We start from the raw sequence: 21,648 nt of genomic DNA on the forward strand, positions 1-21,648 counted from the left end.
ACCTGAAATTTTAATTGGCAATTTAAAAACCTCAAAATCACATTTCAATAATGCTGAGGCCAGTATAGTGTTAAGTAATGCAGCTGCTTCGGTGAGGCTGCTTGCAGGCTGTTGAGCAGGCATTGCGGTGGATTTGCCTGTATTTTGAAACTCGCTCCATTTTTTTCATCACCTTCCGGTTTCACTGAAACGCCTTCCGGTTCCACTGAACTGATTTTCAGTAGTCTTTATGAGAAGTTTTGAGTTGTATGTATGAAGAGTTTTTTCACTTGTATACAAGGACAATCTTTCACTTGTGTATATGAAAGCATTTCACTTGTGTGAGTGGTTTTCAGTATAGTATGTAACAGACTTTAGTTTCACATGTCTGTGATATAATTCTGAAAAAAGTCCCATACGGCACCTCATAGTAATAGCACTAAATCAACATTAACCAGTTACCAGACAACGTAAGGCTGTTGCAGTAATACCATAGTATACGGAATTGTCAATATGCTTTTAGTATTTATAAGCTAAACTTTTCTTTTGTGAGGAAGAGCAGTTATCATGTATCTTTTCAAAGTCACACAGCCTCGATTAATGTGTACTGGGGAACCACATAAAACTTTTATTACTTAACAAATTTTTCTTCAAATGCAGCAAAAAGCAATGTGTTAACAAGAATTTTAACTTAAATTGTCATCCAAATGGCATTTTCGAATTGAAAATTACCATTTTTATATTCATTCTGCTGCAATGTATACAACCAAATCACACAATTACAGAAAAAAAAGTATTTCACCAGTGCAGTTGTTCACATATTTGTCAAAAAAAAAAAGGGAAACTTATGAACTCATTCCTTTGAATGTCTGAAATTGATGTGTTCACAAATAAAAAACATAAAAACTGTCAAAAATAAAATATATACTGTGTCCACTCCTTTTAGTCATCTTCTTCCTCTATCTTCTTTTTCTTCTTCTTTTTCTTCTTTTCTGGCTGGAGAGAGAAAAGTGATCAACAAAAACAAAAAATGGAGACCTTTGAATATCTATTGAATCCTCTTTAAACTTGTCTTACGTCTGTTACAGCTACCTCCTCTTCATCCTCCTTTGGTTCCTCAGGTTCAGCCTCCACTTTCTTGTCTTTCTTTTTCTTCTTCTTTTTCTTAGGAGCCTCCTCTGCTGCTGCTGTTTCTGCTTCTTCTACGGCTTGTTCCTTTTTGGGTCTTTTGGATGTGACCACAGGCGTCACAGGTTCTTCAGTCTCCTCCTCCTCCTTTTCGACCTCTTCGAACTTCCTCTTCTTTGAGGTGAAGGGAATTGTAGAATCGCCGGATGGATCATAAATTCTCACTTCACTGTGCAGAAAAACATTTGTATTTAACACCTTTCATATTACATGTAGAAATATACAGTGGGTACGGAAAGCATTCAGACCCCCTTAAATTTTTCACTGTTATATTGCAGCCATATGCTAAAATCATTTAAGTTCATTTTTTTCCTCATTAATGTACACACAGCACCCCATATTGACAGAAAAACACAGAATTTTTGACATTTTTGCAGATTTATTAAAAAAGAAAAACTGAAATATCACATGGTCATAAGTATTCAGACCCTTTGCTGTGACACTCATATATTTAACTTAGGTGCTGTCCATTTCTTCTGATCATCCCTGAGATGGTTCTACACCTTCATTTGAGTCCAGCTGTGTTTGATTATACTGATTGGACGTGATTAGGAAAGCCACACACCTGTCTATATAAGACCCTACAGCTCACAGTGCATGTCAGATCAAATGAGAATCATGAGGTCAAAGGAACTGCCTGAAGAGCTCAGAGACAGAATTGTGGCAAGGCACAGATCTGGCCAAGGTTACAAAAAAATTTCTGCTGCACTTAAGGTTCCTAAGAGCACAGTGGCCTCCATAATCCTTAAATGGAAGACGTTTGGGACGACCAGAACCCTTCCTAGAGCTGGCCATCCAGCCAAACTGAGCTATCAGGGCAGAAGAACCTTGGTGAGAGAGGTACAGAAGAACCCAAAGATGACTGTGGCTGAGCTCCAGAGATGCAGTCGGGAGATGGGAGAAAGTTGTAGAAAGTCAACCATCACTGCAGCCCCCCTTTCTACAACTTTTTCCCATCTCCCGACTGCATCTCTGGAGCTCAGTCACAGTCATCTTTGGGTTCTTCTGTACCTCTCTCACCAAGGCTCTTGTTCCCCGATAGCTCAGTTTGGCCGGATGGCCAGCTCTAGGAAGGGTTCTGGTCATCTCAAACGTCTTCCATTTAAGGATTATGGAGGTCACTGTGCTCTTAGGAACCTTAAGTGCAGCAGAAATGTTTTTGTAACCTTGGCCAGATCTGTGCCTTGCCACAATTCTGTCTGCGCTCTTCAGTCAGTTCCTTTGACCTCATGATTCTCATTTGCTCTGAACTGCACTGTGAGCTGTAGGGTCTTATATAGACAGGTGTGTGGCTTTCCTAATCACGTCCAATCAGTATAATCAAACACAGCTGGACTCAAATGAAGGTGTAGAACCATCTCAGGGATGATCAGAAGAAATGGACAGCACCCAAGTTAAATATATGAGTGTCACAGCAAAGGGTCTGAATACTTATGACCATGTGATATTTCAGTTTTTCTTTTTTAATAAATCTGCAAAAATGTCAAAAATTCAGTGTTCTTCTGTCAATATGGGGTGCTGTGTGTACACTGAGGAAAAAAATGAACTTAAATGATTTTAGCATATGGCTGCAATATAACAAAGAGTGAAAAATGTAAGGGGGTCTGAATACTTTCCGTACCCACTGTATATCATGTCTGGAAGAGTAGCAATTCACCTCTTGTGCTTGTATTTGTCTGCCTTTGCCATTGCTTTGCCTGTTCCACTGATTCTGCGGATCTAGAAAAAAAAATGTGGAGAAGAAAACATCAGATGACGGGCAGAAGATAAGTAAAACACCTAATTATTTTACCAGGACCAGAATATTTCAATCAAGTATAAACTGTACATGGAATTTCAAAGGGAATTCTGGTGGTACTGTGTATAATTCAGACTGCCAAGAAATCCCATATAAAGACAAACCAACAACAAGGCTTTCTCTACCATAAACAGGCTTAGGTGCAGCATCTGAGTGATTTTGCAGAGGCTAAGCCAAATGAATGTAAAAAGGCAACATATCATAAAGAAAGTAAAAACAACTGGGAATTATATGCACTGAAAAATAAGGGAGGGGTGACTTGATCTCAAAATGAAATGTAAGCTGGCAACAGGAATGACCTTTCAATCAACAGTGTTTGGACGAACATTTGTGTGATTGATTTGCTTGATGATGCTGCTAAACAGCTGATATTTCTCTGTACTGTCAACTCAGAACAGTAGTTACAGCCATCGATAAGGTTAGCCTCCACAAAGAACACCTGAACTAGGCTATAACTGTGTTGAGGAGTAATTCTTTTGAATGGTAACAATAGAGATAGCACAATACTTTGTGAAGAAGCGCTGATCAACTTCACAACCTTCTAGGATTACTGGGCTTTCTTCTGTTTGTCACATTCGCTAAAACATAAGCTTAACGTAAATTACTAAGCCTTTTGAGAAGTTTAACTATGTATTTGTGACACATTTTTTTAAAGACAGCTTCAGTAGAAACAAATGAAACTGAAAAACACAAACTGATGTGTAAAAAGAAACATACCTAAACACCAGCCTCATCCGTAAATTCAAAATGTTACATATGATCTTGAAATGCCATGTGTCCTTCTGTTGCAACAGTACTTACACCCTTCTCCTCCAGCTGGTGCAGCCTGGCCTCCAACTTGGCACGGTTCTCTGCTCCCATTTCTGCATTTGTGTCCTCTCCCAGAGCATCATAGCGAATAGCCAGGGCTGCTTTAGCTGCCAGCATTCTGGAGATCTGGACAACAAACAAGAGCCATTCATTATTTTCTAACCACCACACTGTCTTCATAACTCATTATTTTGTCCAGTTACTGTTTTTTCTGAACGTACTTTGCCTTTGTTCTTGGCAGTGGTCTGGCCCACTAGAGAGGCGTGGTAGATGAGACCATACTTGGGTGTGTCTTTGTGGGTCTTTAGGGCTCTGAACAGTGCCTTCTCTGCCCCGAGGATCTGCACTGTGGAGGCCGGATGCTTCGCCAGGTTCAGGAGAGAACCTTAGTAGGAAGCAACAAAAGAATCATGGAAATCAGATGCTCTCAACAGTACCTGCCCTGCAGGCCTACTAATGCAAGCTCAGATGAGGTAGTGACTTAAAAACCATCAGTCGTTTTCAGGAAAGTGACATAATGTCGTCATAATCATTGCTTTGTTGGTTCTCACAGTAACTTCTTTGTCACTTACCAGCATGTGCGATGAGACGGGCACCGACCAGCTCGCCCACCATTACTGTCAGGTTAGGGGCAATTGCCATCATTCGGTTCTTCAGGTAGTCATAGAGTTGAGCACGGTATTCTGAGATCTCAATCACCTGTGGAAGCAAAGGAGGTAAGCTCTGTAGCTGTTAGTTAAGTAGTGACATAACATTCTGTTTCCAGGTCCAAAGTTTGGCTCATTCAATATTCTGCACTGTTGTGTTCCCCATTGTTTCAAAAGTTTTGAATAAAAAAAACCAAACAATTTTTTGACAGGTGAGCTTTCTGCTTTCCATGTGATAAGGAGAAAAAGAAATGACTACAGTTGATTAGGCAAGTCACAGTATTCATAAATTAATAGTTAATAAAAATAAAACTAAGTGCGCCGTTTTGCTGCCTTGTAATGTAGTTAGCACTAAGTTAATGTAAATACCACACATTGACATTTTACACTGATGAAAGTAACGGTAAAAGCTGGTAACCAATAATAACAAGTCAGACAAATAACATGATGTGTATCTCCATAGCCATCTCTCCCAGTAACTTTATATACTCTACAGTGTAGAGTCTACACTGACTATTATACTTGAGTTGAAAGAACTGTCTTTTTTTTTTTTTTTTTTTTTTTTTTTCTCAATTATGTCCCCCAAAAGATGTTATCGTATAGAGGGTGAAAGGCTCCTCCATTTGGGTCTGGGCGCTTAACAAGCAGATTACAATTGCCAGCACAAAAGAAATTAAATAATAGCTCAAAGTATTACAGACCCTAGCCTAGCAGAAGTCATGTGACTGTTCAGATGAGGTAGTGACTGAAAACCCACATGGATTGCTTCAAGATAAAGAAAACTGTCATCATCATCACCACTGTCACTTGAACTCCTGATGAAATTAAGCCGTGAGTCTTAATATAATGATGGAAAACCAACAAACCTGATCACACAGGTGCTTAATGTTGTTGATGTCCTGTTCTGACACTTCTGTTCCCATGGAGATCTCAGCAGCCAGTTTAACCTCAGCCTCCGTCTCCTCAGGAAGGATGTCAGACAGATCAGAGGCGGCGACGTTTGTGCGATCACCTAGAGATACACAGAAACGCTTTTAGATAATTAGGAATGTTGGCACTGTTACTTTCATGCCTGCATAGGAAAAGTGATCAGAGACACATATACATTTTAAAAGGGGCATGCCACCAATTTTACACAGTTGCATTATAATGTAGGATCTAGCAATTTTAGAGTTTGACCCATATTTTTTTTTAATGAGTCTCTTGCAAGCCTTCCAATTCGGTGGAAGTAACAATAAATCACCTATGGATTCCTTTCTCAACAGTGTGCAGATGTAGATGATTTTTTTTTTTTTTTTACCAATTTTGCAGACAGTTTTACAGTAAGCCAAGTTGTCGGTGATGACTTTTCCGAGCTCAGGGAAGTGCCAACCATACCACTCTCTGCAGCGCATTATGTAGTTGTTTAGCTCCTTATCCAGGTCATCTAGAAGAGCTGAAGAGACGATATATTCACATACATGGCAGACCATAATCATCACTATAGGTGGGGGGAGTCAACTAATCATTTTAGAGTCTTTGTCAAAGGACTAAGTCCAAAATTCATTGGTTCCAGTTTCTCAAATATACTCATTTTCTTAGTCTATGACAATGGTACACTGAATACCTTTGGGTTTTGTACTGTTGAATACAAGCTGTTTGAATAAGTCAACACAGACTCTAGGAAACTGTGATTTTTACACCATTTTCAATGTACTAAATAATGGAAAAAATAATTGTTACACGAATCTGTTGTGAATGAAGTCATTAATTACAGGCATATTCATAAATATATATTGTCCTCTTGCCACATCATAAATAAAAAAAAAACAAAACTTACAAATAGCCTGCACAATCATAGTGTCCACTTTGTCTGGACTGAACTTCAGCTTGTAGCGAGATAAACTAGAAACAGAAAAAGACAATGTGTTATTTTAGACAACTACTTTCAATTGTCCTACATTAAGAGGTGGACTACTGCCTCAGTGGTAGTGACGAATGCTGAGAAAAAGCTACATGGAAGTTTCAGATAGCAGGTGTAATCACAGGCAGCAGGCATGCGCATGTAATGTTGTATCTCTGTGATACCAACCTGTGAGCCAACCCCAGGGACATGGCACTCATCTCCCTGGGAGGAAGTCCAGTGATGAGACTTTCCATTTGGCTCCTGATGCATCTCATTAGTTCAGCCACAGCAGGGCTGTGGACACAGCTCACATCCAGCTTGTCCTGGAAACCAGAGCCCATTAGAGACACCAACCCTTGGGCATAATGTTTAGTCAATTACACTGTTTTTGGGGTACATACTTTTACAACTCCACCGAGTTTTGCATCACTAATTGCCAGCTGCTCATGAGGTTCCTTGGCAACTACCTTCTTCAGCACTTTCTTCAAACTTTTGCCAATTTTTCCCTCAACAAGAGCAGTGGCAGCTGAAAAGCAAAGGTTAAGAAGATAGCATGTGGTTTCAGTGGCAGTGAGGAATACTGGGAAATAGCTCATGGTTTTAATCAGACAAATTCATACATCCCAAATCTCAGGTACGCAACAGTATACAAAAAGGTGTCATTACCTGCTAAGGCCTCTGTTGTGTCCAGAAACTTCTCAAAGTGCTTCAGCTTCACACTGACAAACAAAACAAAAGTGAGGTCACACTTTATTCACTGTATGTGAACTACACTTTATCCGTGACTGACAACTCATCAAGAACCAAATGCTCTGAGCAGTTGAATGCTATGTAAATGGTCTTATATTTTGTATAGCGCCTTTCTATGCTTTACAGCAGTGGTCCCCAACCACCGGGCCATGGCCCGGTACTGGTCCGTGAGGCATTTGTTACCGGGCCACACAGAAAGAATAAATAATTTATATAATTTCCATTGCATTGATTTTTAGAGTCTGGAAGATGTTTTATTATGAAAAACGGGATTTTCTCCGATGTATCATCCACCTGTGCCCCTTGACACGTCAAGACGCATGTGTCGGTCACGACGTCACATGATACGTTGCTAAAAAAAAAAATGGCCCGCAAACTAGCAAAAATGAGTAAAAAAAAAACTAAAGTCTTTGAAGGGCTTCTTTTCAAAGGGGAAAAGGCCAACTGAGGAGCCAGAAGAGGAGCCCACGACCTCCCAGAAAAAGAAAGCTTCTTTTAACAGACAATATCAGGAGTCACACTTAAAATACGGGTTTATCGCAACAGGTGACTCTCACACACCAAGACTGCTCTGCATGTCTGTGCAACAAGAGGATCAGCTGCTGGAAATCGCAAATGACGGTGACAACAACTCTGCCAATGTTCTGGATGAAAATCAAGCCAGAATATCCTGAAATAGCCACAAGAGCACTGAAAACCCTGATACCATTTCCAACATCCTATGTTTGTGAAGCGGGCTTTTCTACAGTGACAGCAACCAAGACAAAATTACGAAGCAGACTGGACATAAGGAACACATTGCGTGTGTCATTGTCTCCCATCAGCCCTAGATGGGACCATCTTGTTGCAGGGAAACAAGCCCAGGGCTCCCACTGACTCTGCATTATGGTGAGTTGATATAGTGTAGAATTATTGTAATTGCCTAATATAAAGTGTAATAGTTGCATTCAGATTACATGAATTGACAAAGGTTTTTGTTATTGGAACCTCCGTGCCTCTACCCGGTCCGCGGAAACATTTTCATGCATGAAACCGGTCCGTGGTACGAAAAAGGTTGGGGACCGCTGCTTTACAGCACACTTAAAGCGCTTTCACACTATTTGGCCATTCACCCATTTGCACTCCCAAACACTCACACATTCACACACCGGTGTCATCACCGGGCGCAGCTGGGGGTTCAGTGTCTTGCTCAAGGACACTTCGACACTTTGACTGGACGAGCCGGGACGCTAATCCTCGGTTAGGAAACGACCCGCCCCGTCATCACTTACATTGTGTTTGCCTTTTCAGGCGTTTCAAACTCCTTATACAGGTTGTCCACCTGTTGCAGCTTGGATTCATCAAGGACCTTGAATATGAACAGATACTCATAGTTAGCAGTCATGCATTAAGGTCTGAACAACACTCAAGGGTTACACAAAAACACCAACACTTGCAAGTAAACGTTTTCAGACTTCTGGTTATGTCACCATTTATTCATATAACATCATCATCGATTATCACTTACCACCAACTGATGTCTAAGAGTGAATATCGTGTTGTGAAAAGTTAAGTTAGCCAGTCACTTGAGTTACCCTCAGTGTGCACACGTGGTTACACGGCCTTTCAAATTGCTAACTTGATGTTAGCCTGCTCATCAGCAAAGACCACCTATACTAGCAAATTAACTTCAACATGTCCATCACGGCACTTGGTTACAATTTAAAAGACTGCTGATTCACTTTGCTCATTTCTTACAAGTGCAGTTACACATGCGTCAAGTTACAACTGAATGATCATGAACTGCGAGTAAGCAGCAATGAGACTAGGCCAAGCTAGCTCAAACAGCTACTGTGCAAAAATTAATCTTCTTTGAACTGACAGGGAACACACACAAATTACATACCTTGAATATCGCATATCCAGCAGCGGTCTCAAATAACACGAGCATTTTGGCAGCGACTCTGATATTTTGTTGCGTTAAGGGCTCTCTATGTGAGGAGCTTTTCCACGCTACGGCTCGCACTCTGAGCACACGCGGCGATAGAGTCCACCAGGAAGCTGAATTGCCAGGTCCGTTCACCCACTATCAGACATAATGTTATGATTGTATTGCCATTTCAGCTACTATAAAGACACGGCACTTTTTATTTTATTTTACAAACAATAAATATAATATCAGAAGTGTTTACGTCAATTTAACATTACATATGTATATCACTTCCTCAAGTATGCGAATGATGAAACTGATCTCTGCAGGTGGAAAATGAATTCTAAACGGGTTTTCCCTTAACCTGGCAACCCTAGAGGAGACTCATATTAAAGCTCGCGAGGGGTTGTCACAACAACTCCGGCTTTCACAAATAAAGGCACTATAGTAAAAAAATAAAGTTGCAGTTGAGTATGCTATGTATATAAAGCAATTAGAGCTATAATACTACCCATCGTTAATATGTTTTGTTTGTATCATACATTAATTGGCTGCATTCGCCTGTTTAATGTGTTTCCTGTTCTCTCGGAAGTGACGAATGTAAGTTATAACCCATGGTCGTATCCTAGAGCAAAATAAGCTCAAGTAAAAGTAGTGTCGTGAGAAACGCAGATGTATCTTTAAGATGGAGTCGGTGGTGGCTGAAAGAAGTCTTTGAGCGGGCAGTATGATTAATCCGCGACTTTATCCCCCACCGGACTTCGGCAGCCCTCCTCCGAACTCCATTCAGGCCTTCCAGCAGCGGCCCTGTTCAAGCAGCTTCCACCCAAGCATGTGGAACTGGTGCGAGACGCCATCTGAACCCAGCTGGGGCTACAGCGGACAGGCGGGCTGGAGTCACTGGGCCGCGGCAGGGGCTGGTTTCCCATCAGGCCGTGCAAACTATGCACCTAAACGTCCATACGGTGAGTAACGTAACTCCAATCGGTTATTGTCGCCTTAATATTGTTCCTTTTATTTACAACCAGAAAAAGGCTTTGAATGTTATCTCTTACAGGCTACCATAGTTATCATTTTAACTGTAATAAAGAAAATATTGACTGAGATTTTGATGTGTGTGTTACTGCCTCTAACTTCAGTCATGTTTTCAGGTCAAAATTCTGGTCATGAATGGCATCAGGGTGGACATCACGGTGGGAGACAGAATTACAGACCCCCAAATAACCATGGGAAAAAGGTCATACAGCCAAATCCTAATCCTGCTTTGCTGGTATTTTGTTATACAACCCTAGTACACTCTGTTGATCTGATATGTCTTTAACCCACAACAGAAACACAAGAAAGAACCAGAGTATTCCCACTTTTGTGACACCTGTGACCGGGGTTTCAAAAACCAGGAGAAGTACAATGAACATGTGTCTCAACATGTCAAGGTATTTGCTTTTGTTTGATATTTTCTTTCATCTAATATTGTTTTTTAGTAATAGATATTCATATTTTCCTCACTACCACAATCAACTCTATTGCTTAGTGTTCTGTGCCCGACTGCAGCTTTACGGCTCATGAAAAAATAGTCACCATCCACTGGAAAAATGTAAGTGAAACAGTATTGTATAGGTGGTGTATCACAATCTAAGGACCTAAGTGTTTTCATTTGCTAATATTTATGTTCTGACTGCAGAACCATGCACCAGGAGCTAAAAGGATCAAGCTGGACACACCAGAGGAGATTGCTAAATGGAGAGAAGAGAGGCGCAAGTCAGTGTCCATAAACAGATTGAAGAATCAGTTCCAGACATTCTAATTTGTCTCTGAACTATTATGTGCTTTACATATATAAATTTTGCTTATGATGTAGACATACAGTCAGCAAAATGTAATGATATGTTATGTTTGTATTTCCAGAAACTATCCAACACTTCAGAATATCACAAAGAAGAAGAAAATGATGGAGTTGCGGGATGAATCAGGTTGCGTTTTAGAGACAGCTCGGTTTGGGTAAATGTACAGATTGATGTGTAAATAACATATTTTGCACTGAACCAGACATGAGGACTGAACTAATCTAAATCCTGTTAATATTTAATTCTCTGCATAGACGAATGAGAGGACGAGGGCAGGGTCGGGGTCGAGGTCAAGGCTGTGGTAATAGACAGTTCCAGCAACACCCACAAGGCTCCTGCCCTTTGAATGGCAGTGCTGCAGAGAGACCTCCACTTCTCCCCCAGCTCTACAGGGATGGGGATCCACTGGGAGCACTGGCCACCAGTGACCATGGTGAGTGGGGTGTAGTGGTAGTGGGAACATGGAACAGAATGGAAAAGCAAGGATGTAATCAGCTAAGTATCACTTAACTGTCTGTATTTTGCCAGCAGTAAAGAAGGAGCATGCAGGCTGTATATAGACAACATTCATTATATGTACTGTAGCATGGTTGTAAGTATAATTGGAAACATTTGGCTTTGCTTCACTTCACTGCTTTTCTTTTGTGCCTCCAGATTCTGACAGAGAGGATCCAGCTGAGGAGTCCAGGACTGGGGGCCTGGTTGTGGCCCCTAAACATATGAGCTCAGCTCTCAGCTCCTTGGTGGTAAACTACGGCTCCATGAGTGAGAGAGAAAGTGATGAAGAGTCAGAAAGTGAGTGTTTTATCTTACCCACAGCAGTAGGATAGGAATCTGAAGGGTCGTGAGATGATAAATGGTGTAGAACAGTAGAAAAAGAGCATTCTGCTACACAAATTTGTCACCATTTTTCAGATTTTATTTTTATCTATGCTTTTTATTGTGAACCTTTGGATTATTTTTGGGCCTCAAACTTTACTTCAGTGCAACCATCTGCGAGAAGGAGAGTGGAAATCTCTGCTAGCAACTCACAGATGTCTGAAAAATCAAAATGGACCTGTTACATCCAGTATTTCTGTTGTGTTTCTTGTTTCAGCCACTCCTATCCAGAAAGGCAAAGACCTTGTGCAAGAAAACCAGGTTCTAATAAGCACAATACCACTAAACTCTCAGGACAGAGAACCCAGCAGAGACATGGAAACCTTCTCACCGGGATCAGAAATGAATAAAGTCCCCCAGCCTGGCTCTGCTCTTTACACACCTAACAGCAGAAGAGGACGAGGAGGAGGAAGGGGTGGTAGACAACAGAATAAACCACAGAAACGTCGTCCCACTCTACTGGAGATGGTAAGGAGATCTCTGACGAGCATAAATCGCATAATTTTACTTTGAGAAAAAAGATTTGTTTAAATATGTATTATCTAGATCATTCATCATTTCAGCCCTTATGAACTTTTTTTGTTTTCTTTCATTCTGTTTAGTTACTAGCCCCAGATGTCCGCCATGAGAGGAATGTCCTTCTGCAGTGCGTGCGCTACATTGTATGCAACAACTTCTTTGCCCTGGAGAGCACACTTAAGATTCAGGAGGGGATCAGGTCCAAATTAGTAGACGTAACAGGGGAGCATGAAGAGAGGCACAAAAAGCTACCAGAGGAAGTCAGGGCTGTGGCCCAGTCTTCCTCTGTAGTAGGTGGAAATAGAAGTTCAGCACAATGTGGCACAGCAGTCCTACATATTGGCAATCAAGGTGATTTAGAAACAATTAAAGCTGTCGCAGTTGACCAGCTCCTGCCACAAATCGGTCAGGACCAGGTTTTGCTGACCAGCCAAGTTTGCTCAGAACAATCCAGGGATTCTCCTTTGGACACAGCAGTAAGAGCTGAGCAGGTCACAGGGGTTTTCATTGAAAATGCATCAAAACTGACAGGTGACAGAGACGACCCCCGCCCAGATTCAACAGTCACAGAGAAAATCACATCTGCCTCTAATGTTTATGATGATGAAATATGGGAGAGCCCTGCTGGTGTCTTGTAAAGTCCTACAGTAGATATAATGGATTCATCCTTTGTTCTAAAACATAAAACTGAAAAACTGACGCATTTGTGTCATTCACATTTTTGTAGTGTGACTAAGTATCGAGCTTATTTTTGTAATGCATAATGTACCTCTTTTTTTCCTGGTAAAATAAATTGGATCTACTGTATTAATAAGTACACATTCGTGCTTATTTTATTTTCAACTTGATCATGCTCAACCAAAGGCAGAGGAAAAAGGTGAATGTGGGGTGTGTTAAACTAAAGTCCACATCCAAAGAATAAAAAGGCAGCAGGTGTTGCCTATTTGAAGATTTGGGTGTGGACCTGCTGCCTTCTTTGTACTTATTTTAAAATTGTGAAAGTGAAATGAAATCTATATCATGTACATTTTCAGCTTTGTTATATTTGCAACATAAATATTATTTTCAATGCGGTGGCAACATCAAACCATTCCTTAGTAGATAAGATCTTAGATCTCTATCGGTGTAGCAAAAGGTGTTCCTTTCATTTAAAAACTACTGCTAAAACATTGTGAAAGGATAGGAGATAAGATGAGATGTACTTTGTACAAAGCCTGCCTTTCTTTTGAATAATAACGATAATCTGTGTCTTCACTCGTGATATTAACAAAATTCCACTGAGGTAAACACGAACGCACATTTACAGTCGAGTAGCAACCAACAACCGCTCTGTCCACCACCTGAGCTGTACTAGGTTGTAAAACGAGCGCAACTAGAGTCGTCGTCACCTAGAAACCATGTGAACAGTCTGTAACATTCGGGTTACAACAGCTTAACATGCATGTTAATTAAAGGAAAATATATTAGTGACATTTGTCATATGTAAGTAAATAGTAACTTCAAAGCTACATCATGGCTGTAAGCTGCGTTCGAGCTGACCCACGGTTGGTGGAGTTCAACGATATCAAAATCGGGCATGTTTATAAGAAGACAGTTACGGTAAAAAAATATTGGCAAAACTTCGAAGAAAATAATTTTTGAAAAGCCAGCGTTAAAGGTAATGTGAACTTACGCTAAGTTTAAGGTACATTTCACACATAGAATTATGCTACTTGTCTTTCAATTAATATTTAAGTAAGTGTTTAAGTTAGCTAAATTCCTTGTTAGCCAGTTAGCGTTATCATTAAGGCTGTCAACTTGAACAAGCAAATAAATTATGGGACATTGTGGTTCAGGGGTATCTATTTATGTTCGGTCATATGTACTTTGATAGAGATTTAGACAGATGTAACTAGCATTTTTTATTGAAAAGAGTTTTCAAGCGAGTATATAATTTCATTAAGTGTGGATTCAGTGATTCCCTGCGTCTTGAGTATAAAAAATACTTAATTGGTAAGATGCATGTCTGTGTTTGTGTCCATGTCTTAAAATGTTCGTCTCTAAATGTTTGATATACGTATAATAAAAAGGTACCACAAAAGTGGCTCTTCCTATACATGTTAGTGATGCCTTTCCTCCCTCTCTTTATTTTTTTTCCTTTTTCCTGCAGTTATTCCAGTTCACAGCAGCTAGCCCAGCCATGGTGGTGGTTCCTGGTTTGTTAATTCCAGAGAAACAGGAGGAGGTCAGAGACTGCCTTTTGATTCATGTAGAAGATACAGAGACCATAAAGATCCCCCTGCTGGAGTAAGCAGGCCTAGATGTATTTATAATATTAATCCGAGATATTGAGGAACAAACATGCTGTCCATGACATATTGCATACTTTTTTGTTCTCAAATACATCACAAATATTTTTACATATTAATTCAGCGTATCCACTCTTTCAGGTTTCCAAAGGTTTGTTCACTCCTGGTAGACTCTGTACTAGACTTTGGTTGTATTGCTGCAAATAATCAGGTGATCAGCAAACATCATCCTATAACCAATAAAGGAACAGCTCCAGGTAAATCGAGTGGGTTTGTCTTGGCCTGTTGATACTGTATCTAACATTTGGGTATAACATATCTTTTGGGGGGGCACATAGGCTAAGTGGTTAGCGCTGTCGCCTCATAGCAAGAAGGTTCCGTGTTTGAGCCAAGGCTGACCTGGAGCTCTTCTGTGCGAAGTTTGCATGTTCTCCCTGTGCCTGCATGGATTTTCTCCTGGTACTCTGGCTTCCTCTCACAGTCCAAAGACATACATCTTAGGTTGATTGGTGACTCCAAATTGCCAGTAACAGCGAGTGTGAGTGTGTGTGGTTGGTTGTCTACATGTCAGCCCTGTGATAGACTGGTGGCCTGTCCAGGGTGTACCCTGCCTCGCGCCCAGTGTCAGGTGGGATTGGCTCCTGCCCCCCCCACGACCCTAAGTGTTTGGGACTACCTAGAAAGTTCAGTCTGTGACAATACGCATATGTATTTGTGTGTGTGCATTGCAGGTGCATTCCAAGTGCAGTACAGCAGAGACCCATTGGTCACAGTTTCACCCTGTGTGGAGTCATTGCAGCTGGCTCCACCCAGTGGCTGAAAGCTGAACTGCGCACAGATGGATCCAGGCATATTGATGAGAAGGCTTTGTAAGACAAACTTTATAATACCAGTTCAGGAAAGCAATGTGAACTGGCTGCAGCTACTTGAACAGAAAGTCCCCTATTTTCTATAAAAATATGTTATGTCTTTACAGTTTTTCTCTATCGCTTTCATTCATTTCTCACAACATAACTGCATTTCTCAGAACTTTTCGTTCAACTGTCAGATTCTGTTGTCAGTTGTTCACATCATATCAGCAATTTCTTGTTGTTTTCATCAAATTGCAATTGCTTTTGGACAACATGCAAATGGTTCTGTACATCTGTCAGCTGTTTTTGACAATTCTTGTTGCTTTTGTCCAGCTGTGCAAAATAACTTGTCCTGGTTCTCAGCTGAAATGTCACAACCACTAAACCAATTGGTCTTTTTTTCAGGTTGGAAGTCTGTACTATCAAAATGAGTGAACATGTTCTCAGAATTGTATGTCTGTACAGATTTCTACAAAGTGTGAGTAGATGTTTGCTAAGAAATATGTCCAGAATTGAGAAATTGCTCTCAGGTGAGTCTTCACCTTCGTTAACGAAGAGAACCACCTCACAACTTCATATACTTGGATGAGGCTGGCTTCAACCTGGCCAAAGGCAGAAGGCGTGGTAGAAATCTAATCGGCCAGAGAGCTACTGTCGATGTCCCAGGCCAACGGGGAGGAAACATCACTATGTGTGCTGCTATGTCAGACCAAGGTGTGCTAGCTCATATTCCTATTATGGGACCGTACAACACACAGCATCTCCTTACATTCTTAGACAATCTCTATAGAAATGTCATTCCTGAAGATGAGAGGGACCTCAATCGAGATGATGTACCAAAGTATGTAGTAATTTGTGATAATGTCAGTTTCCATCGCTCTGACAACATCAGGCAGTGGTTTGTCCACCACCGCAGGATGCTGATTGAATTCCTTCCACCCTACTCCCCATTCCTGAACCCAATTGAAGAGTTTTTCTCGGCTTGGCGGTGGAAGGTTTATGATCATCAGCCACATACACGGATGACACTGCTGGCTGCCATGGATGCAGCATGTGAGGACATCTCAGCAGATGCATGCAGAGGCTGGATTAGGCACTCAAGAAGATTCTTTCCACGGTGCATAGCAAGACAAAATATATGTTGTGATGTGGATGAGAATCTGTGGCCCAACAGACAGGACCGACATGACACATAGGAAAACTTTACCTTCTGTTGTACATGTATAGTTCTTCCCACTTTGTCTTTTTTACAGTATGTTTCCATTGCTAGGTAAATAGACTATGTATAGTTTCCTTTGTTGTCTGTATGTAAGTACCACTATTGACAGTACAGTAGAAATGTGAGTACAGTCTGATCTTTTGTTTCGATTCTTCCATATACTGTAACGTGGGGCGATGGTGATTGGTTAGATGAGGTTAGATGGAATCATTCAGAAAATTATCTATTCTTACCATGTAAATTACTGTAACACCTGGTTGATGCACAATGGTTTGCAAGAATCACTTCTTTTTTTTACCGGAGGGACACTGTAAATTATGACACACACCAGTACGGTAATTTAGTGGTTTCTAGTCATCAAAACCTGAGTTGAGTATAGTTTACAGTAAATAACAAAAACTGAGTATGATGTTCTACTGACAACATGACTAATAATTTTGCCTGTCACGTTCACATTGTTGAGGAAATGACATGGGATTCTGCTGCCTCTGACACAATGATTGATGAAAAAACACACTTTTGCACGATAGACAAAGCATTTTGAGCAGGTGACGCGCTTTTTCCGGTTATCCACTATGTTGTGCAGTTTGTACGTGTTGTTTTGAGAAATGCACTTGGAGATCTGCAAACTTCAATTCTGTTGTGAGAAATGAATGAAAGCAATAGAGAAAAAATGTAATCACCCTCATCTAGAGATTACACACAACTATTGACAGAAAATTTAAATAACTTTAAGTGGTGGTTTTGAGTAACAGCTGTGCTCTGGCTCTGTCCCAGCATAAAACTTGAGAATCGCTCTGCTATAGCTCTGCATATCAAGACTGAGGTGGTGGACCAGTGCCTTGAGATCTTTGATCTGCAGGTAATCCAGTGATCCAGGTACAATTTGATAAGAACTTGACAAAGTATCTACATGTTCAACTTGGTTCCCGTTCCCCTCCAAACCAAGTTTATGATTAAGTTCTCTAAAGACAAATTGTTGTACCATTGTACAGGGGGCTCCACTCTCGTGTCTGTTGTTTGGGCCTGTTTACTTTGGAACATCTCGTATGGAGAATGTGATTCTGAAAAACAATGCTCCTCAGGCCTGTTATTGGGTCTGCCTGGTCCAGGATAGTGCTACTGGGACTGAAGTGGTGATTGTTGGGCAAGGATGTGCTGTTAAACATAGTACAGACCAGATGATGGCAAGTTGTGGAGAAAAGGTCCCATAGTGACTATTGGTAAATGTCGATCCTGTATTTTGATCATCTTTACTGACATTCTATAATTCTACACTATTACAAGTTTGACTTGCAAGTATAAGGAAAGAATAAGTGTGTTGCCTTGAGTGATTGTTAATGACTGAAGTACTATGTGCTGTGCTCACATTTGCAACAGGATTTCTTTTGTTGACCTAAAATTGTCTATGTTCAGTCTTAGACTAATGTAGAAGTACTTAGTATTTATCTTCACCCAGCCTGGTAGTAATATTGCATTGCATTATACTTATCATCTTGCAGATGTCTGTTGTGTAATTTAAGGAGTTCAAGCGAATTATAAATAAAAGACATGAATAGTGTAATGCATAACAGTGAGTGGAGCACAATTCATTGCATTAAACATTTTAATTATTATATATGCATTCAGTATTGGGAAAATAGAAATACTAATGTAATCATTGTTTTAAAACATACTGCCATCTTTAAACAAGTGTGCAGATACTGAGAAATGAAACAACAGGGCTTTGACTGTGCAGTTTATGTAGGGAACAAACCTCCAAAAGAGCACAGGCGCCACTCTGCTGGAGAGAATCAAGAAGTGCAGGCCAGCCCCTCAGGATGTCTCTCAGATCTTGGTATGTGTCCCTAATCAGGGTCGACTGCAACCATATGACAGAGCCACTGTGGCAATATGCTTCAGCCCCATCTGCAAGAGGTAAACTGTTTGTGTGAGTCCAGTTGTGTTTGACATTTTGAAGACACATTATTAGAAGAGTCCAAGATTCCAGTAGTCTAAACATTTAATAATGATAATTGTTACTTAGAAAATGTCAGTATATCTCATGTACATATAGAATTGCAGTTTTGTAATGTTGTACTGTAGGAGTACTATATTTAGGAAACAAATACATTAAAAAACCTGTGGGAAGAAAATGCTAACTCCCCGTCGGGGAATTGAACCCCGGTCTCCCGCGTGACAGGCGGGGATACTTACCACTATACTAACGAGGAGCATACAGTTATAATTTTGGAAAGTTCCAATTTATCTTAACCACTCCAAAGCAATATTCTGTCTTTCAGTGCAATGGAAAGGAAGAAAAGTGATTACTCAGCCAGCCAGCAAGCAAGACTATTGTCTTTTCCTGCTGTTCGAGTCAGTGGGGAGCAAACATGGATGGCTTCACTCACCGTAGTGGTACTCACACACATCCAACACACACAGTCGCATTACACTGCATTATGCAGATGTGTCTAGAGGACTATTTCAAGCCAGCATTTTGGTTCATGTAACTTTATAAACTGATTAATTAAGTTATAACTGAAGTTAGAACACATTGATATTTGATCAGTTTTTCTTCTTATTTCATTGTTTCCTTTGTTTGACTTTAGGTAACAGTAGTGTGGAGCTAGCAGTGACAGGTTCCGGGCTGCCTGTGTCTCTGGTGGCCAGTCCTTCTCGAAGATTTGATTTCCTCGCCTGTGTAACAGGTCAACGTGTAGATGTGCGGTGTGTGCTGCAGAATCTCTGCCCTCAACTTCCGCTTCCACAAGTTAGCACATTTCACCACCAAGCCCTCTGTTGGCACCATAGCCCCTGGTCAATGCCAGGTAAGACTATTGATTCCTTTAGTCATGCATTTCTAAAGCAGTGAATGTGACCAGTTATTTCTCTCTGTTGCTTTCCCTAGGATGTCATTTTGTCTTTCACTGCACAGCAGCAAGGGAGCTTCCAGGTGCGTCAGATTCTCGATGTCCTAGGTCATGTTGTTTACCAGAGCAGTGACAGCACGGGTGTTCCTAAAGTCAAGCTTCACAGTTTCCACACCATCACTCTACACCTGTCTGCTGTCTGCTGCAGTGAAACTACGCACCCCATGCCCATACTCAATTCTGGTGAATACTGAAAAAGTAGTACTTGGTTTAGATAAACAAAACAGACTGATGTTCAGTGTGGCATTTCAGGGTTCTTCATATGGTTGTGTCGTGGCAAGAGTGAAATACCAACTGAATAAATTCAGACAAACCATTACAATTTAAAGGATCATTTAATATTACAATTATTCTAAATAGAGTAGCATCTAACAGATAATCTTCTAGTTAGGGAACAGAGAACAGAGATCAGAGAACAGAGACTCTCCTCCTGCAATGAAATAGATAGAGCCTAAAGATTGTCGGAGCACCAGTCAGTCGTTGTCAGGTCCTTTGTTACCAGTCCTGGGTCAGTCAGCCCCAGTCAGTCATATTTTCCCCAGCCGGCTGGGTCCCTAGAAGGTACCTCGTCTACTGGTTACTGCAGCATGGTCATCTCCTTTCTATCCCTGGCTCCCTCAGGCTCACTTCTTTTTATCAGCTCAGCCACTAGCTACTTCTCAACAGCTGGACTCTGTCCCCCTTGACGTCTCTGCGACCCCCCTTCTCACTCCATTCTAGGAAGACAGGAAGGTTGACTCCCAATCTTCTGGCACAGAGGATTCATCTCTGACCATACTAGGCCTTAACTAGGATTCTAAGTATTAATTATATAACCACTTACATAAGCTAATACCGAATATGGTCTATATGAGCTACATACTGTTCCATTACATATTTCCTCTGGAATAGGGTTTATTTTTTTCACCACTACAGTTGTTATATTATGTTACATGATTTTATGTGTTAATGGAATTCAGCTGTGTTTTGTGTGACTGTGTATGAAAATAGATTAATTACTACTAATCACATGGGGAAATGTAAATAAATGTTTGACTAAATGTAGAAATGTTGACTGGCTACCTCGCAGATATCACTCCACCAGTGACCAATCCGACTGGGTCACAGCTTCACCTTCTGTCCAGTGAGCTTACTCGTTGTCGCGGGATGTTACGTGCTGCTGTCCTAAGTGCTGACAAGACACAACTTCACATACACTGCAGGGAGAGGAGTCAGAACACAGAGGGGGAGGAGTTTTTGGCTTTTCCAAACAACTGAGCTGCTAGCATCAGGGCAGCCTCTCCACACAGGCAGTACAGGTAGAGGTTAAAGAAACACTTTCACGGGTTTAGTGAAGGTTCAATCAATCAAAAGAACCAATTGAAATCCTGCCAAAAATACAAAAAAAACCCATTTATTTTTAAACTAGAGAAATGCATTTTCTGAAGAAAAAAGATCGCCTTGACAATGCTGAACATTTTGACACCTGAATGATTTTGCTAGCTGAAAGTATGCTGAAGTAGAACTTTCCCATTCATTTGAATTGGGCAAAACTTTCAAAATAAAGCTAAATATTTCAAAAGTATGAAGTTTAGAAAAATTCTGAAGAGAACCATGAATGTCCTTGAGGAGCTGAACATTTTGATAGCTGAAAGAGCTAAAAGTATGCTGAGTGTAGAATTTTCCCTTTCATTTGAATGGGGCAAAACTTTCAAAATAAAGCTAAATATTTCAAAAATACGAAGTTTAGAAAAATCCTGAATAGAAGCATAAATGTCCTTGAGGAGCTAAACATTTTGTTACCTGAAATAGCTGAACGTATTCTGAAGTAGAATTTTCCCATTCATTTTAACGGTTCAAGACTTTCAAAATAAAGCTATATATTGCAAAGGTATAAGGTTTAGAAAAATCCTGACAACAAGCATGAATGTCCTTGAAGAACTGAACATTTTGATAGCTGAAATAGCTGAAAGTATGCTGAAGTAGAATTTTCCCATACATTTGAATGGGCAAGCTTACAATACAGAGGGAGAGGGTGAAGGATAAGGGGAGAGAGACAAAGAGAGGAGTTATGTTGGGGCATGTCCCAATTGCGCTGCATTTTATGAACCACCAGAAGGCACTCCAAGACCATGTCATTGACTCAGCACTTTGAGCTCCCATTGACTTGTATTGCAAAAAATAAAGCTGA

The 21,648-nt window shown here is 40.6% G+C and overlaps 3 protein-coding genes and 1 non-coding gene across 14 annotated transcripts; 2 read left to right on the forward strand and 2 right to left on the reverse strand.

Moving 5' to 3' along the window:
* Positions 1 to 576: 576 nt before the first annotated feature.
* On the reverse strand, positions 577 to 9,027 carry nop58 (NOP58 ribonucleoprotein homolog (yeast)). The gene is made up of 14 exons (XM_020586095.1): positions 8,943 to 9,027; positions 8,329 to 8,405; positions 6,974 to 7,026; positions 6,709 to 6,833; positions 6,494 to 6,630; positions 6,242 to 6,306; positions 5,723 to 5,857; positions 5,289 to 5,434; positions 4,348 to 4,474; positions 3,997 to 4,160; positions 3,767 to 3,901; positions 2,825 to 2,886; positions 1,057 to 1,336; positions 577 to 975 (listed from the first exon to the last, which is right to left on the reverse strand). Exons 1-14 carry the CDS (start codon positions 8,985 to 8,987, stop codon positions 922 to 924), a joined length of 1,605 nt encoding a protein of 534 aa, XP_020441751.1. The 5' UTR covers positions 8,988 to 9,027; the 3' UTR covers positions 577 to 921.
* nufip1 (nuclear FMR1 interacting protein 1) lies at positions 9,021 to 13,010 on the forward strand. Of its 3 annotated transcripts, none has more exons than XM_020586094.1 (11): positions 9,021 to 9,109; positions 9,735 to 9,931; positions 10,118 to 10,203; positions 10,298 to 10,399; positions 10,498 to 10,560; positions 10,648 to 10,724; positions 10,872 to 10,964; positions 11,065 to 11,243; positions 11,465 to 11,605; positions 11,907 to 12,157; positions 12,292 to 13,010. In XM_020586094.1, exons 2-11 carry the CDS (start codon positions 9,799 to 9,801, stop codon positions 12,844 to 12,846), a joined length of 1,680 nt encoding a protein of 559 aa, XP_020441750.1. In that variant the 5' UTR covers positions 9,021 to 9,109; positions 9,735 to 9,798; the 3' UTR covers positions 12,847 to 13,010. The 3 variants fall into 3 exon arrangements, with proteins under 3 accessions (XP_020441750.1, XP_020441748.1, XP_020441747.1); XM_020586092.1 differs by lacking the exon at positions 9,021 to 9,109 and adding an exon at positions 9,401 to 9,566 and having other exon boundaries at positions 12,292 to 13,009; XM_020586091.1 differs by lacking the exon at positions 9,021 to 9,109 and having other exon boundaries at positions 9,573 to 9,931.
* A 509-nt stretch (positions 13,011 to 13,519) lies between these two features.
* LOC109951512 (cilia- and flagella-associated protein 47) lies at positions 13,520 to 20,859 on the forward strand. Of its 9 annotated transcripts, none has more exons than XR_002273622.1 (7): positions 13,520 to 13,865; positions 14,358 to 14,494; positions 14,638 to 14,753; positions 17,344 to 18,483; positions 18,849 to 18,963; positions 19,158 to 19,376; positions 19,457 to 20,300. XR_002273622.1 is itself a non-coding variant. In XM_020586046.1 (5 exons), exons 1-5 carry the CDS (start codon positions 13,721 to 13,723, stop codon positions 18,959 to 18,961), a joined length of 552 nt encoding a protein of 183 aa, XP_020441702.1. In that variant the 5' UTR covers positions 13,520 to 13,720; the 3' UTR covers positions 18,962 to 19,035. The 9 variants fall into 9 exon arrangements, 3 of the variants coding, with proteins under 3 accessions (XP_020441702.1, XP_020441704.1, XP_020441703.1); XR_002273623.1 differs by having other exon boundaries at positions 17,344 to 17,428; positions 18,305 to 18,963; XR_002273619.1 differs by having other exon boundaries at positions 13,520 to 13,807; positions 18,305 to 18,403.
* On the reverse strand, positions 18,708 to 18,779 carry trnad-guc (transfer RNA aspartic acid (anticodon GUC)). Its single transcript has one exon. It is a non-coding gene; the product is annotated as a tRNA-Asp (tRNA).
* Positions 20,860 to 21,648: the final 789 nt, after the last annotated feature.

The sequence above is a fragment of the Monopterus albus genome, unplaced genomic scaffold, assembly GCF_001952655.1.
Source record: "Monopterus albus unplaced genomic scaffold, M_albus_1.0 scaffold394.1, whole genome shotgun sequence".
In the NCBI taxonomy this organism is placed as follows: Eukaryota; Metazoa; Chordata; class Actinopteri; order Synbranchiformes; family Synbranchidae; genus Monopterus; species Monopterus albus.